The 18,312-nt window shown below is 39.2% G+C and overlaps 2 protein-coding genes across 4 annotated transcripts in view; both read right to left on the bottom strand.

Annotated features, from left to right (window-relative positions):
• The window catches only part of nrn1la (neuritin 1-like a), a 30,532-nt gene extending 25,780 nt beyond the window's left edge, over positions 1-4,752 (bottom strand). Inside the window, exon 1 of the mRNA XM_077248834.1 lies at positions 4,572-4,752. Coding sequence (XP_077104949.1) covers positions 4,572-4,683 — 112 coding nt within the window. The 5' untranslated portion in view covers positions 4,684-4,752. The remainder of the gene's footprint in view (positions 1-4,571) is intronic.
• Positions 4,753-5,405: 653 nt separating this feature from the next.
• edc4 (enhancer of mRNA decapping 4) overlaps positions 5,406-18,312 on the bottom strand; it is a 38,773-nt gene continuing 25,866 nt past the window's right edge. For all 3 annotated transcript variants that reach the window (XM_077248833.1, XM_077248832.1, XM_077248831.1), the window contains exons 27-29: positions 17,646-17,865; positions 13,717-13,880; positions 5,406-7,783 (exon numbers count right to left, since the gene is read on the bottom strand). In XM_077248833.1, the coding sequence (XP_077104948.1) occupies positions 7,600-7,783; positions 13,717-13,880; positions 17,646-17,865 (568 nt within the window). In that variant the 3' untranslated portion in view covers positions 5,406-7,599. The remainder of the gene's footprint in view (positions 7,784-13,716; positions 13,881-17,645; positions 17,866-18,312) is intronic.

Here is an 18,312-nt window from a genome sequence, read left to right as displayed (position 1 = left end):
TTTATTCATTTGGTGCTATTATTCAAAGCTGAGTAAACAATGCAGGTTAACTGTGTGTGTGTTTCGCATTTGTCTTTCTGCTGCTTGCAAATGGACTTTTTTGAGGAGACTCCATGGATTTCCATTAATTTGTTGACCTGATTGCACGCACTATGCGCGAATACACTGCAGACTCACTCTTGCTCGTATCCAGGGTAAATCTTCATCCCTTACGTGTGTTTTATTTAACTAAATACATCATAATCGGCTAAAACGCACGTGCAGGATACTTTACTTCCTGAACAAGTGCGCACCCGAGTCTGTGTTGCTTTCACATACACGCGAATCGCAGCACGGTTCAGCAGCAACCGAACTCAGACCACTTCCTCCAGGTAGTCTTGGGTTTGGTACCCCAGTGCGCACCCGGGTCCCGTGACAGCGTTCACATAAGCGATTTTTCATGCGAACCGTGCCCCGTTCCGAACTAAACTGCCAGTGTGAAAGCCCCCTAAGTGTTACGGTCCTTAGGCTCTGTGTGTGTGTCTGCCCAGGTGTACTGCTGCTTCTTTGTCCTCTGCAGGTCCTGTGTGCACACCTGTCTCCAGTTGGCAATTAGCTAGTGTGCACACCTGTCTCCAGTTGGTAATCAGCAGGAGCTGGTATAAAGAGTAGAGAACGGGCAGACTGTTGGTGAAGAGTGTGGAGAGCAGACGGCTTACCAGAGCTGGGTGACACTGTAGTGGTGTTCGTGGAGTCCCTACAGTAGAATGTATCAAGTCTGAACCTCGTGGTGGGGTTTATTCTCTCAGTGGAGGGAGGGTGGTAAATTCTATGGTATTATTTCCCCCTTTGCGATTTACTTTTTGTTCTCTTGTGAGCTACCTTTTAAGTTGTTGGTGTATGATCTCATCTGTTACCTTAAATGGGCGCTTCCTCTTTTTTTTGGGATGTTGTTTTCTGTTATACCTTTTTGAGACTACCTTGGTTAATTAATATTGTAAATAAACGCCAGACTTGCTGATAAACCGGTCTCATTTGTTCCTTCAACCTGAAATGTTGTTATTATTATTGCCACAACCTCCTCCTCCCCTAGACTTTCCACTGGAGGTTCGTATAAGTTTAATATTTAATATTTTATATATGTTTTTTTAATGTTTATATTATATATCTGTTTAAATTCAGTTTTGAATCCCAGATTTTCAATGAGGCCTCAGATTTCAGGTCCCACTCTATGCGTGTATATATATTATTAATAATTAAAAGCAGGTCCTGATGCCTCAAACACTTCAGAAGTTGCCATCACACACTCTGTGAAAAGCATGGGAGGGAAAGCCCTTGGCACTTTACAGTACATCAACAGTACTCTTTCTGTCTATCCTGCAAATCAGACCACTTCCTATTTACTGAGTAATTAATGTTGCAGAAACGAAATTTAGATAACATGATATCCTTGGCGGTAAATATTAGTGTCCTAGTTTTCAAGGAGTCTTAAAACTATCTTTACTCAGAAGTCGTGTCTGCTCCTTTCAATGCGGAGAACTGTCTACAGAGCACGCTTTAAATTTTCAAACCAAAAGCGTATGAATATGAAAGCGATATAGGGAGAGAACGAGAGCGCAAAAAGATTGAGAGTATTTTCTCTTCTACCCCTAAAATCAACCAAAATATGAATTATTCTATTTAAACTAAATCAAAGTCTAAAGTCTCACCACCCAGTGCGAGGTATTTAAAACAGTTCAGGAACTGCTTATAATACAACATATAAAAAATCTGTCTTTTCCATAAACTACAGAATTGTACATTCAGTAAATAGCTAGCACTTTGGGAATGAATAGTGCTTTGGTTTGCAAGTATTACTAACACCACTGGAATCTACACGAAGGATAATTGTATCTGAATGTCAATGTCTATTATTTGCATGCAGTATTTTTTTTAAAACCTTTAATAGCGAGAGAGAGATTTTTATCTTAAGCGACTAGCTTATTCTCTGAGAATCGAAACCATGACCTTGTCCATCCTCAGTGGTGCAGTAAACTCACAAAAACTATCAATACAGCAGACTCTGCATTCATATTCCAACAAAGACAATCCTCTTTATTATTCATTTAACTCTAGATCTCACACTGAAGATTGATTCACATGTGTATATAAATAACAACTAACACACTTGCTCTACAAGTCCCTTGTGTTCACGGTCTCAACTCATCTGTAGTTACAAAATATAGCCTTCTACAGTCTGGCAATATGACAGACATGCTAAAAATAGATGTACATTGTATTATAGCAATATCATGGGTTTATTTTGTAGCCTCTAATCATGCACGGTAAAATACTCTCCTTGTTTAAACTTATTTGATTCTAAGTTATTGTAAATTATGGTTTAAAAAAAAGCACCTGCTAATAATTGCACATTTTGTGAGAATGTGGGAATGTTTTTCTCAAAAGCCATGAGTTGCCAAATACATCAACTACCTTTAAACTTCACAAAATGTAGGTGTCTCGTTTCAGACTAATGATTGTTTTTAATCACGTTGACGGTCTAGCTTACATGTGTTTGATATTTCATATATGTATAGTTAGCTCATATTTTATGGCATTGTAAATTATTGATATATAGGATGGCTCGGCAGGAGCTGTGCAGCAGTAAGCAAGTTTGTATCATAAAGTGAAGCAGCACGGATGTAGATTCACATATATTTTCGTATTTCTTATATAAAGTTTCTTCTGATGCTATTCTGAAGAGAACGATATAAAAAAAGTTCCAACCCCGTCTCTCTCTACAGTTTAATAAAGGCACAAAAAGCTCATAAATAAACAATTGTGGTGGCTTGTTGTGGAGTGGAGCCATAAACAAAAGCCATCATGTGATAATATAATTATCATAATGCTTAGTGGCAATATTTATGAAAAAAGACGTCGACAAATAACGATCTATACATTTGACTGAAAGGTCTTCATTTGAACATCCACGCGCAGTCCAGAGTACTCAGAACAATAGATTGTAAAAAAAAGAAACTGGTCAGAACGAATGATTCTAATGAACCGGTTCGTTTTAGTGAATCAATCGCATACAGCTAAATCAGTGTAGAATCTTGAGCGATGACTCTTTTGAGTCTGTTCTTTTTAAATAATCAAAAACATACAGCGCTACAAGATGGCAGCATCCGAAATCGCATAGGCTACTTCAAACAGTAGGCTATGTAACAAAAAATGTAGGCCTAGATGCCTGAATTCACAGTTGGCTATTATTCATGAAAGAGTAGGCTAAAAGTACCCGGATGGCCTAGTTATTCCCGGTGAGCTTGTGAAGTGTGCATCTGATGGACACTTTACTATCCCATGGCATGAGGCCACGGGAGAGGATTTGTAAATGGCAGTGATGCTACGCAACTGAGGCTGCAACGTTACCATGTTCACATCACGGCAGCATGGCAAATGTAGTTTAGCCTATGTCTAGATTAGGGTACATTCATATAGATCTTAACGGTCGTGAGTGAAGTAATTACTCATTCAAAATAAGTACCTACTCAAGAGAGTAGCTATGCGGTTTAGGAAATTAAATTCATTCATTAAAGAATGAATGGCTCGTATGAGTCGGTTCTTTATTTAGTGAATCAAAATCACTTTACTAGTGTAATCTGACTCACTTACTGAACCGCAGGCTATTGCATTGCTTTCTGTCTCGAAATTATCCAAGAACTTAATACTTAACTCAAGTTAAGTATTAAGCAAAAAGAAAGAATGAATGAAAGAAAGAATGAAAGAAAGATGTTACCAATACATTTTTGGACCATTACTGCCTCTAAATGTCTTTGTAAAATAATTAAAAGGTTAAAGCGCACCCTTTAAATATTGTATTACATTTAAACTAATTATTTCTAAATTGTTAAATCTGTTCCGTTTAAATCTTAAATTATCTTTTTAAATTATTATTTCTATATTCTTTCTTTTCTTTTTTTACAAACAATTCTTCCTCAAAAGTAAAAATGGAACTGGTAAGGAACTCCGTACGATGTACCATCGTTATGATTTTAAGTCCTAAAAACGGTTTAAACACATTTTCTCCTTCACTCTAGTCTTGTGATGACTGATAACATATTGTTTCGTAAATTGGCAAAAGGGGGTTATAGGCTACTCTCCGGAGAGAAGAGCCGTGAGGGAGTGAAGTGAACAGATCCTTTTATTCATGATCTGTTCCTATCGTCGTGTTTTTCCCACACACAGACCATATCATCGGGGGAAATAAGTCACATGAACAGTTGCATTGACTCCAAAGAAGCAGCGAAACATCAGCGGTGCCCCGGCAACATCCAGAGCTCGACTGACTCAACTCCTCGCGCCTGATACACGCTTATATACGCCAGTGTTTTATCTGATGTTTAAACTCATCTGTCTCGCTTCAAATGGGTAAACAGCCAATGAACACTAACATAATCCGCTAAGGTAACCTCTCTCGATCTATGTTACTCATAGTTTCTCTGACGCGGATTGATTGCAGCCTGAGTAAACCACAAAATCCAACGATTTCACTCAGCTGTGTGCTGGTATGAAAGAGCGAGCAACATTGAGAAAATGTATTAAAATCAACTTACGCAGATGTAAAGCAACAGGCAAGATGATGCAGGCGTTGCAGAGGAGAGGTGTCATCCTGAACAGATCCCAGTGCACAGAAGCTGAAGGTAGTTCAGTCAGAGGTGTGTTCATTTAACAGAAACTCTGGGCATCAGCTTGCATTGCGCTGGAGTGATGAATGATTCACTAGCGCGCGTATGTCTTGTAGTAAAGGGGAGGAGGCTGCGGGAACACGGAGGTTTGTTTCGAGCAAGCACAACTTTTCATTTCACTCACGCATTACTACACGCTGGTCTACATACACTATCATTAATAAATCATCAGCAAAGATTATATAATGATAACGTCAGTTGCTCACGTAGCTTACATAGGCTGCATATATGATATATACATATATATAGGCATATATTATATTTCATATATAGATGAAAAATATAGATGAAAATCTATATTTTTTTTAAAAGTAAACTACTTGTGTATATTGACTAATGATCTGTAATGTATTATAAGATAAAACATACTAAAATAAGCATTACACTTAAGTTTAAGTAAATTCTATCAGTCATAATAACAGCATATTTGCTTGTGTACTAAGATTGTATATTGAATACAAGATGGTTTTTCTAAGGCAAGTTTATAAAAGCTACTTAAATGTCCTAATTAAACCAAGGCCTACTCCTGGCTTAATTTAAGCCTTCTCTGTGAAACCAGGCCTATGTGTTCAGATATGTATTTTTTCATGAAAACTTAAACTTTGATAAAAGTTTTATTCATGTTGAAAGGTGTAAGGAGTTGCCACTGCTTATTGCAAGAATTAAAACAGGTCTATGAAAAAAAAAACCCACAGTCTTAACTGAACATTGAACAATGTTTTCCTTTTTTATTCCAAAAACGTCTAGGATTGAAGAAACAAGTGTAAAATATACAACATAATTCCAAACATAAGGAACAAAAATCAAAACACAAATGAAAAAAAAAATTACAATTAAATTGTCGTACACAACCTGCAATGCAATCTCTTGAGAGGCAAAAAAAAGTTTGTGTAAGCCTCAAACACTGAAGGCTATGTATTAGAGTATAGTAACCCCAACGTCATCAGACGCGTCTAAAACGGCATCGAAACCAATTACTCTCGCAATGCAACAAAACCTTAAAACTGACAAGATGTTTGACATTTCAACCTGACATAACATAAAACTGTCTATCCGATCGCAGGTTATCTTTGCTGGAAACTATACTATTTAAGAAAGTGAAATGAAGATGAAAAGGGATTACAGAGCTTGAACAAAAATGGGGTGTTAAATTCGTAAAAACAGGTTAACTTGTGTATACATGGCTCTCACCAATAGCATGCAAGCATGCTGAGTTTAATATATCCTAATTAGAGCCTCAGATTTATCCTCAATTGCACAGCAGGCTCATGTCTGTTAAAGAGCATTTTTTTACATAACAGAATAAAGCAAAAGGACACATTGCCTACACCCTGTAAAAATGTCCTAATGAGCCACACAGACTGCTGCAAGAGGCTGTGGATATAATATGCACAGCTCTAAAAATAAAGATGATAGGGAACAAATAATGTGTTAAACACAATCAACAGGCCGGCACTTCCTTGTTGTATTAGCATGAAACTTGAGGAAATAATGGATGGGAAAAAAAGAAAAACTCAGATCACAGTTTACTGCACTTTTTAGGAAATGTTTAAGGAAAAAACCTGTCCATTCCTAACTTCAATTCTGTGTTAAAGTGAGAAAGAAAATTTGGTTGAAGATAGGCCACACACACCAAAGTGGCGTCTATCATAGAGTCCGAGGACACGATTACCAGTATCTGATACGCAAAAGGCTGATAAGGCACTTTCTTTTTTGTTCTTCCTCTATCAGAGGGTATGGCCAAATAGTCCCTCCTTATGTATAACAAGTGTGGGCAATCTCAGTCTAAATCAAATACAATCAACGACTAGAACAGAGCAGAAAGTAGGCATTCCAGCTAGTTTCAGCCACTTTCTCCAACACTTTCAAATATTTGGGGGCTACGATACACAATGATACAGAATATTTATTTTTTTCACAGAAGCCAGCATATAAAATTAGAAAGAAAATGCATAAATGCCTGCCCTCTAGACACTTGCAGTTGTACTGCAGGTGATGGACTCAAGGTTCCTCTCAAGAAATTCTAAATAACTACGTGGTTAGCATTCCTTGGTAATATGAGCCCTCAAACATTTTACAGGACTCAGTTAATTGGAAAACATGTTATCAACTATGTGGGATGATTTTGCAGATGTCCAGAAGTTAAACTGTTAGAACAGAAATCTTGCTTTGACCTTTTTGTTTCCCAGCAGAATTAACAAAAAAATTCCAGGAACATGTCTGATGCTCCACTTGACACGAGAAAGCAGCATGTTGGCCAAATTATTTTCAGCAAAACAGACGAGTCGGATAAAGCTCAGTGGCCTAAATACAACCTTCATCAATAACCAACAGGGATAATGTTCATGAGGTGATGATAATGTCTCCATATCTGCAGCATTTAATGGTGCTTCACCAAAAACAACAGAAAAGCAGAGCAGCCAGAAAACCATCCATTCAGCAGAAACTTGGAGTGTTCATGTTATAGTTTCGTTCTCATGCTCTCCACAGTCTTAATCCTGATTTCTTGTCAAGGATGAAAGCCAAAAACAACAACAAAAAAACACACCATGATGTTGTGGTCTCAAGGTATTGAACACACAATAAAAATGAACTGAAGTATCCCATGTCCTGTTCTGACTTGATGATAGTGCTGCATACAAACTGATGATTTTTTCACATGTGCAGGCAAAAAAAAAAAAAAAAAGGGAGGAAGGAAAGGATGGGGAGGTGTAGTCCAAACCCACCAAATATATCTTTACGTCCAAGTCTGGACTACAACTCCTAATAGTGCTTCGGAGAGAGCCAATAAGCTGCAGAGCACAGATAAGCAACCGAACAGCAGGGTGGTACGAGGTCATGACGGGACGCTGACTGAGGGGTTGTGAAGATGTCAGCTGTGCCATCTGAAGAGGCTCTAGTGATTGACCAGGCCCTGCAGCATCATCATGAGGCGCCGTGCACGCTTGCTCAGAGGGCTCTGGGCGTCCTGCTGCAGGAAGTGGAAGAGCTTTTGTCGTACCTGGGACAGCACTGCAGACATGTGGTCTCTGGTGACTGGATCTCCGTGGTCCAGGTTCATCACAGCATCTTCTAGATAGCTACACATGAATGAGAGAAAGGAAATAAAAATCTTTCTACAAAGATGGCTATTCATGATATAGGTTTTTTTGCAAGTAACATTTTATATTGTTGCAGATGTTTTGCCAGGGATCTTAAAGGGTTAGTTCGCCCATTTAAGACATGAAGTTGTATGCAATCCTTACCAGCACTATAGTGCATACACACTGACCCACTCTGTTGTTACCTCCCTGGTCAGAGTTCTGGCCGCTGGAAGTTTTCAATAAAGTACTCCCGGTTATTTTCCGGGGCCACAAAACTGTGCGTTTTTACGTGAAAAAATGATTTGCGTTTCAAAGCTTGATTAATTTACCACACAAAAAACACGCCGGTAAAAATTCATACCTCAGTTTCAATCGGCAATATTTTCTATTTCTATCAATCCGCGCTGCTGTCAACGTCAACAGTGCGCACGTTCCGATCAGCTGATCCATAGTGTTTACACAATCGATTGACAACGACATAAAAAGTATTAAATTAACAATGGTGTGAACTTGTAAATTCCCAGGCTGTGACCACAAGGATGTGCCGGGATCAAAGTTCAGATTCCATCGTTTTCCTGTTTCGAATATAACTATGAGACAGCTTTGGGTGGTTGCCATTGGCTACTCTGCGGGAGCTAAAATATCCAGAATAAAGGATTTTCGTGTGTGTAGTGCTCACTTCAGCGAAGACGATTACATCCCCAACCAAGGAGGAAAAGGAAAATTAAAGAGTTTTGCTGTACCAGTACCACGGGTAAGCTCTATTTACTACCTTTATGATCCCATGTCTAAACTGTACGGTAAACAAGCTGATGTTTAGATTCCATTCCGACGAGCTGGATGGCGCCTTGCATGGCTGACACCGCCGTCGGTGTGTGAGTGAGTGAGTGAGTGAATGGGTGAATGTGAGGCAATATGTAAAGCGCTTTGGTGGCCATTGGGTCAGTGAAAGCGCTATATAAATGCAGTCCATTTACCATTTACCATTATAAAACACGTGAAAAGATGTCTAATATAAAAACAGTATATAGGGATATTGGTACAATTTGCTGAGAAAACTATTTGATTGAACACACACACAATTGAGGTTGTGTTGCAATCAATAACATTTGATTTGATCTTGTATACTCCGGTTCATAAAAGTATCCCTTTGTCGTTGTGCTAAAAATACTTTCATCATCTGATCCGTCTGACATTGTGCTAAAATTGGTTTCATCATCAGAAGTTTCGCAGTCAGACATGTTGTCAGCGAGTCGCGCTGTCAACAGCTGATCGGAACGTGCGCACTGTTGACGTTGACAGCAGCGCGGATTGATAGAAATGGATAGAAAATAGTGCCGATTAAAACTGAAGTATGAATTTTGACCGGCGTGTTTTTTGTGTGGTAAATTAATCAAGCTTTGAAACGCAAATCATTTTTTCACGTAAAAACGCACAGTTTTGTGGCCCCGGAAAATAACCGGGAGTACTTTCTTGAAAAACTTCCAGCGGCCAGAACTCTGACCAGGGAGGTGACAAGATAGTGGGTCAGTGTGTATGCACTATAGTGCTGGTAAGGATTGCATACAACTTCATGTCTTAAATGGGCGAACTAACCCTTTAAGAACATGACATTGACATTCCCCCTTTTTACAGCTTTAAACTTTAACTCCACTAGAGAAGGGTTTGTGGTGCCGTCAGTGTCTTTTATTTTCCCCACGGCATCAGAGAAACGAGTCAAATGGCATTTAACTACTCGAGTGTTTCACACAAAACAACCTGGATATGAGATTCCATGAGCAAAAATGGCACATTTCAAAGTACGTACTTCCGAGTGCCTTTGAAATAAATGGGAACCCTGAAAAAAAATTGCTTTCTCCAGGCATTTTAAGAGTTCCTTGGCTTACAACTGAAAAATACCTGCTGACATCATTGCAACCATCATGTAATCACCCGTGTCATGAAGGAGCCAATGTTTTCTTATATCAGTCTTTGATACAACTGGAGGCACCGTTTACATCATTTATTTCAAAATGTTTTTGCAGAAAGGCTAATTTCCTTTAAATCTCTCCGGTTACAATCACTGAAACTGGAAGTTTACTTTGAAGCCAAATCTCATTAATATTGGAAGCACTTTGCACCAGGCCAGACCTCTAACAATGTATTAATATTAAATTCAAAAAGTGCAAGAGGTCTGAGCTTTTCATAGCTGAATTTTCAGCAGCCATTAGTCCGGTCTTCAGTGTCCTTCAGAAATCATTTTAATATGCTGATTTGGTGCTGAAGAAACATTTACTCAAGATGCCTTTTATTTCAGGCTTCTATGAAGAAAAACATTTATTTGAAATACAAATCTAATATAAAAATTCATCAATTTAATACATCCTTGCTGAACAAAAATATTAATTTCTTTTCAAAACCCCCCATTATTTGAATGACAAGCACTAGTCATTCATTCCAGTCCTCAAACACAAATCTGTTGGGGTTTTTTGACAGCTGTACTAACAGAACATGTTTGTTATTTCTTTAAGCTATTCTAGGGTAAAGCTTTTTTGGTCTTCTCTACAGGCTGCTTGTTTTTTTATATTTTTATAAAGTCCATCAAGGATTAGTAAAATGCCACCTGTCTGGAAAACTATGTGGGAAATCTCTCCATCTGTCTTTTAAAATTAAAAGACATTGCTGTATGATACCACCGGTATGTTGCACAGAGGTCATCTTAATTACCTTACAAGCGATCATTAAGTTAAAGCTTCTGATAAAAAAAGAAAAGAAATGTAATACAATGACCTTAATATCCCCAGGACTTTGCGGTGTAGTCCTGTCCAGATGGCTAAGCTTTGATGCCTCATGGCAGTTTGCTCTATTTTCACATGTGTAGGCCCTGTTCCAATTCATTTAAGCCCACAGTCCTGTTATCTCAACTATAATCTATTGGCCCGGAGAGATATTACATTCTCAGTTCAGAGAAATTACTGTTTACATCTTGTATTCTGCTAACCTTTATTTGCGAAGGTAAAAGCGGATCACTGCGGAGCACAACGCACAGGGCTTGGTGGTATGACAGAACATAACCGTGTGATGCTAAAACAACTCAACCAGTTGAGATTCTGCTGTACTGTTCGTAGCAAAAAACACAGGCCTGGAACACCAAATTAAAAAAATACAAAAGCCAGAACCATCCACTTAATTATTCGTTTTACTGTTCACTTCATTTTGTTGTTTAATACTCAAGTGTTACATAAAGTGAAGCAGCTGTTGTGCTAATGCCAGACTTGCTTTTCAGTATCACGTGCCATGAGCGTCTCATTACAAAGCGTTCAAGTTAGGGGTGTCCATGGTTAACCGATTAACCGTTAAAAATTGCGTAACCGAGTGAAACATTTTGCTCGGTTAAGTGGTGTCAATGGTAATACATTTTTGCACCGCCAGAGCGCTCCCAGACATTTGAATTGTCCACAAGAAGTTCACTTTTCATAATTTTAAGGCCGTAAATAGGCTTTCATTTCTCAAATAGTGTAATGTCTTAATTTTAGTTTGAATAGGTCTTAAATTAAGGAAAGACGAGGTGTATTCACCTTGCTGAGGGGGATGTGATCAAAGCCTGGAGTGGAGCGTAAGCACGTTCCTCTCTCCACTCTAAGCATTCTGTAATCACTTCGCTAACAGTCCACTCCTGGTTTTCAATTCCCGCTCACAGAAAAAAACTAACATGTAAAAAGACCGCTTACAAGTAAACATTTTTTTAATAGTTGTTTGGGATGAGTAGCCTAACTGAGTAGCCTATTTAATTGGAATATCAAATAGGTTGTGCGATTATTTAAAAAAATCTCCATCTCCATGTTTTCGGTGCTGACGCGTTCCTGTAATGTAGCCTGGGTTGCGCTGCCAATAACCTAAAAGCTGTCAAAAAGAACAGGCAAAAGTAATGATTATGAATATGTCAAATATAGCAAGGAGAAATTTTAATTGTTTCCAGGCTCACTCAGCTGGAAAGATGAAGTTGACAATGCTGATTCGCGATCTTCGCAGTGAACGCGCCAGAGAGAAATGCACTTTTCATACTGATTACATAAGCAGAGAGCAGTCTGTTTTCTTTCGTTTTGAATTGTTGTGTTTAAAAGTAGACATTTCAATATAGATTTATTTATCAGGTCTGTGAGACAACTAGGCTACCTTATAGCCTACGCTGAGTTTCGGAATTCGTTTATGAGATGAGCTCCAGTTCACGCGCCGGCGGCTCCGTATTATCTAATGTCTGCTATATTTACTTATTTCCAGGTAATTGGTTGATGAAACATTGATTAAAATTAAGATACAATTAATACAAAACGAAATTCACTTTAAAGAAAGGCTTTGTGCATTCTGTTTGAGGTCTCTGTGAAAGTTTTAGTGCCGCTTCCAGAACTGCCACGTCCAATTGTTTGTTCCATATAAATGCGAACACAAAAAATAAAATAAAATGAATATTTTATGTTCTGGGGAGAACTGACCCTTCTTCATTCGGCAGTAGTACTTTTGGTTTGTGCAGTGTAATTCACAGAATTAGGTAGCCTAAAACAATATTTTGCCACCTAAAAGTTAAAGATGTTTTGTGCAGTTATTAAAGGTGTTAAAAATGAACTACCCCTTTCTCGTGTGTCTGTATCTCGGGGTTGCGGCGTATACACTATGGTTAACCGAGTATTAACCGCTAAGGGCCTCGGTTAACGGTTAATGAAAAACTTGAAAACGTGCAGCCCTAGTTCAAGTAAAAAGATGAAAAAATAATGCAAATTTGAATTGTTTAAAATGTGCCTCAAGACCCCTGCTCGTTCCATTCTGTTGCACTTGGCAAGCTGTTATTAAATGGAAAACAAATGTCTCTTATGTACTGGATCATGTCGAATATTGAATTAAGGTGTAGTGTGCGATTAATAATTGGGTCATGATATTAGGAGCGTCCAATCAAATTACTTTGAACATTCATGAACCATTAAATTATACACACTCACTACCTATCAAAAGTTTGGAATAATAATTTTATTATTATTATTTAATTTAACATTCTTGAAAAGCCTCTTATTCTCACCGCATATATTTAATAGATAAATACAGTAAAAACACTGAACGGTTATTTTAAATTGTAATATTAGTGTTCATGGAACCTTCAGAAATCATTCGAATATGCGGATTTGGCGGTTAAGTAACGTTTCATATTATTAATAAATGTTACTCATAAAAGGAAAGTCTCAATTTAATACACATTCAAATTATGAATGAAACAAATTTAAGTTTGATTTTCATATGAATGTGTCAAATCTGGTTTCTGACATAAACAAAAGTGTAGACTCAAATAAATATTAATTCAGGCACTTTATAAATCCTAAAGCATGTGCCTTACCATCCTTAGGTCCAAGCAGAAAACGGAGACGGACTTACAGATTGTAATGTCTATGCACATATGGCCAGTATGAAACACTAGTATTTTAGAGTGCAATTCAGAGATAGGACTGGCAGATAGCAGTTTATAGCAGTAAAGGGACTTGGCAGCACACAAGGAGAGCATTACTCTGTGATTCACAGGAGTTAGTCCCCTTCTCCCAGCAGAGAACTCTAATGCAGCCCAGACTGTACAGCACTTTAATAACTGCAGCCCAATGCAGCACTGTCACAGAAGTCTAAGTCCCCTTCAACACAAGGTCATTCACAGAGGAATTAAAGAGGAGAAGGGGACGATGTCTTGAGTCTTAAAGCATTAATGTCCTGAGATATGAAACCGCATTATGCCCTTGATCACATACGACACAGGACTATAAATAAATACTTAAGAGTTTAATCATTAAAAGCACAGTGCTCGGCATGCTTTGGCATACTCATTGAAACTGCAAGGGGGGTGCTGAAGGAATGACTGCTATATACAGGAGTATAGAGCATGACTGCACTGACTGATAGAGCTGAAGGGAACAAACCTGATCTTGAGTTCTGTGCGTGTGCTCAGGTTGGTGGAGAGCTGCTGGATGAGGGACAAGAGGACGGCCTGATGGAGTGGACAGGGCTGCTGGCTGAACACTTGCTGAGAGTCAATGGTCTCGCACACGTACAGCACCAGATTCAGGTCTGCTGCGGATAAAGCCTGCAAGAAAAATCACAGCAAGCAGTCAGGAAAAAACCTGGAGAGGAATAATACAATACGGTGTTCCTGTGAAAGATGATCACATATATAGAGAGACGATAGTAAAATGTCACATCCCATGTTGTGTCACCTGTGGAAATAAGTATTAAACTAAGGGTTCAATTTCACCTAACAGTTCAGACTAATAGTAATTATAGTGAATCTCTACAACCACTAAATTGACCAAAAATGCTAAGTATGTAATAAATTAACAAGTTATGAATACAAATCAAGAGAATACTGAACAGTTATTGCAGTCTGACTGTCAGCACTTATGTTAAGACATCTCCTCCCAAAAGCTTAATTAGGCTATTAGTGATTTGCATTATTTAACTTGAACAATAACCCTGCAGAGGGTAACCAAAAATGCTACTGATTTCCTCCATAGAGAAGTGTTTGAAAAAGACGTTTCCCTTAAAGGCCCATTAAAGTGGCTTGAAACACACAGCATTATTCAATGTGTTGACGTAATTCCCACTGAAACAGGAAGAAAAATATTGAACAGCTCCTCCCCCTTTTTAAAATAGCCAATAGCATTTAGTTTATATCACAGCTCTATATTATATTTACCATGTAGAAAATTGTAAACGTGTGAATAAGTGACTGATTTTAGCCAGTTTCAGCGTCTATTTATGTGTAGGGGCGGGACACTTTAGACTCTAGAAAGCATTTGATTGCACTTCAGCTTCTCATGAGATTTTCTGTCCAGAGTGATGTCATCAAAATCATTGATCCATAACTGACTGTTTTAAATTTTAAACTTCTAAATGTGAATTTTGTCATTGTTTGGGAGCACCATCTTATAGATTACAGTAAGACTAACATATTCATATTAAAAGCCAAAAAAAATTCTTTAAATGCTTACATTTCACAAAATGCAAAGAGTTACAGTGTGGCACATTTTGCAGCGGCATAGGGCTTAATGCAGTGGTTCTCAACCTTTTTGACCTTTCCTCTGGAATTTCTTGCTACATTTATGACAAACATACTTGTTTATCCAGCAGCCATATCACCCTGTAGCCCAAGACTGGTTGCCCACTGAAGCTAGTAAGCAGCGCTGAGCCTGGTTAGTACATGGATGGGAGACCTCCTGGGAAAACCAGGTTGCTGCTGGAAGAGGTGTTAGCGAGGCCAGCAGGGGGCGCTCACCCTGTGGTCTGTCTGGGTCGTAACGCCCCAGTATAGTGATGGGGACACTATACTGTCAAAGAGCACCGTCCTTCGGACGAGACGTTAAACCGAGTTCCTGACTCTCTGTGGTCATTAAAAATCCCAGGATGTCCTTTGAAAAAGAGTAGGGGTTTAACCCAAGCGGCAACCTCCCCGTCTCTCTCTTGAAACCAACACGTAAGTAATTAAACTGCAATTCATCGACTGGCCGTTTGAGGCAGGCTGCAAAAGTGAGTCAAATCTGCATCTCCCCCATGTTAAAATGCCAAAATTTACAGCAGAATAAAACATGTTTACAGCCTGGAGCAAAAAGTGGCTTTGGTCTATACAGCTAATTTTGCTGTAAAACTGTGAGGAGGGTGAATTTTTTTATAACTCATCCGTTTAAATTATATTAAGCCTTAAAATGCTGCATAATCAAGGGCGTGGCCACTTGAGTGACAGGTGGATGGCCGCTGCTGTCACTAGCTGTTTGTCTGCTCTCTGTTAGCCATCATGTCACCTCAGCTGATTCCAGCAGCTGAACTTGTCACCTCTGCCGTGTTTGTACTTTTTTCGGGATTATTTCATAGTTTATTACACGCCGCCCTCATACCTTCGCCCACGCCGTTGGATTCCATCGTTGTCGAGAGAACAACCAGTGCTGTTTTCAGTTGTTTTCCTCTGTGAACATGCACTCATGGATGTCTGACAATTTCGTTGCTTTTTGGAGTTCAGATTTAAAAACGTCTAAGATATAGAGGCCACACTCGTTCTGCGGTGCCGTTGATCTTACGGAGTAGATAGACTAGAATATGCTTATTTAACTTTTTAGTGTTCAATAAAAAGTACTGTCAGATTAAATCCTGCAGGTGTCAGTTCTCTTTGTCCCTTAAATGAGCACGGATTTCTAGTGCATTACTTGAATTTCTTAAGTAATATCTATCAGAATTTAAAATGGAATGGACTGAATAAAGCTCTCTACGAACTTGACGTGCGATGCCGCGCTGACTGACATGCATTGGCATGAATCACTGTCACACACACTCTCAGAGCAAATATTGTAAGTTACTGCATGAGAATAATAATGCATCACAATACACAGTCTCACGGTTAGCTTTGTCTTTTAACTATTATAGTATTTCAAAGGGCAAAAACATGAACTTTAACTATTGGCTTTAGGTCTACTTCAAGTCAGCAGTCACTTTAGCGCGAGGCCAGTAGCACATTAGCTCCTTAGCCTGAGCAAACTCGATCACATCGAGCTAGGCGGGCGTAGTTTCAGCATCCAGGCACCTCAACTCCACCAACGTCCCGCCTTTTTGCCCATTTTCGTTTATCCGGGAGTGAAGTGCTTCCAAGATGGCGACGGCCGACTCCGCCCATTTTAGGCTTCAAAAACGCTCTTCAGAAACCTACTGGTGACGTCACGGACACTACATCCATATTTTTTTTTACAGTCTATGGCTTAACCCCAGCATCCAGGCCAATTCTTTGCCCCTTGACCATTTGCATCATGGCCTCCTAATCATCCCCATATACTGATTGGCTTCATCACGGTAGAGGTCTGCACTCCCGCGGGAGTCCCGCGGGCCCCGCGGGTCCCGACGCAAAACAGTGCGGCGCGGGACAAATTTTTAAAGGTCATTGCGGGAGCGGGCGGGATGATGAGGTGCACTTGCGGGTGCGGGCGGGAGGGATGATACGCTGCACTCCCGCAAATTAAATATGAGTATAAAGTAAAATATATAAATGATTAAAGTAGCGTACATAATTTGTAGTTGTGAGGGAGATTCTGATTGGCAGCAATAAAAACGTTTTAAGCAGCCTAAACTTGTGAATGTTGTCGGGTAGGGCGGGGCCTAATCTCACGCACACTTGTTTAGAGACAATTTCCCGCTGCTCCGAGTTCGAATTCGAAAGCTAGTTCAAGTTCAAAATAGACAGCATGGACGAGGAACAGAGCGCCTCTAGTGCTTCAGATAAAGTACTGTTGTGAATATTATGCTGTTCGTAATATGGGACCAATAAATATGTTACCAAGTATTGGTAAGGAATTTTGTGTGCACGCATTTTTTCCCCCAAGACCTTTCGTCAGACAGAAAGTGCGGGCGGGAGCGGGACATTATATCACAGATGCGGGCGGGAGCGGTACTAAAAATGACAAATCTTTGCGGGAGTGGGACTGAACACTGCGGGAGCGGGCGGGAGCGGGTCTGAGAATTGTGTCCCGCGCAGACCTCTACATCACGGTCTCCTCTCCACCAGTAAACGGTGGGCGATCTGGCGCAATATGGCTGCCGTCGAAATGTGGCGCAAAATGTGCAGCATCCAGGTGGATGCTGCACATTGGTGGTGGTTAAGGAGATTCCCCCCTTCTTTGTAAAGTGCTTTGAGTACCCAGAAAAGCGCTATATAAATGTAAAAAATTATTATTTACAAATTTATTAACAGAAAGCATACATTAAATTTTAATTAATTCTTTAAAATTCTAAATCTGTGTTTTTTCAATAAAATGTTTTTTCAATAAAAATAATAGTTATTGAGGGAGAAAGAAAAAGACGATCGGTAACTAACCTGTTGGAAGGCCTCGTTGAGCTGGCCCTGCTGTAGTAACTGCAGTATGCTGGCCTGCTGGGCCTGGTAGTCCAGATGTGTGGAGGGGACAGGCGTTCCTGCAGCCGAGCGCATGGCCTGCATAATGCTGGAGGTGACGGCTGCCTGCTGCTCCTTCATGGCCAGACTCACCTCTCCCTTTACTATGCGCTGCACCTGCGTCAGGATTGAGTCCTGCAGGCTGCAAAGAGGAGAGACACCATTAGACTATGGCAACAATATATATATATATATATATATATATATATATATATATATATATATATATATATATATATATATATAAAAAAACCTATCGGTGGCAACAAGCGACAGTTAAAAAAAGGAAAGTAGTATGTCATTGAATCGTTCATTCAAGATATTTGTTCGAAAACAGATTTATCCAGTAATGAAACAAGTAAGGCATAATGCGTTAGTCATTGAATTATTCATTCAAACCGAATTTTTTTTTTTTAAATAGACCAGCAATTAACATTTTGTCAGAACCTCCAGTAAATAACATCATTTTGTTTAGTTGTCTATACAGAATCATGGGAAAATCATGATCTCCATTTTATTTTTTTAAATCGTGATTCTTAACTTATCCAGAATGATTCAGCTCTACTTCATTGCATCATATAATTTACTA

The sequence above is a fragment of the Siphateles boraxobius genome, unplaced genomic scaffold (genome assembly GCF_051911475.1).
Source record: "Siphateles boraxobius isolate OS27281-9 unplaced genomic scaffold, OSU_SipBor_1 31, whole genome shotgun sequence".
Classification (NCBI taxonomy): domain Eukaryota; kingdom Metazoa; phylum Chordata; class Actinopteri; order Cypriniformes; family Leuciscidae; genus Siphateles; species Siphateles boraxobius.
The sequence above is the reverse complement of the archived record's forward strand: the minus strand, read 5'-3'. Positions and strand labels throughout refer to the sequence as shown.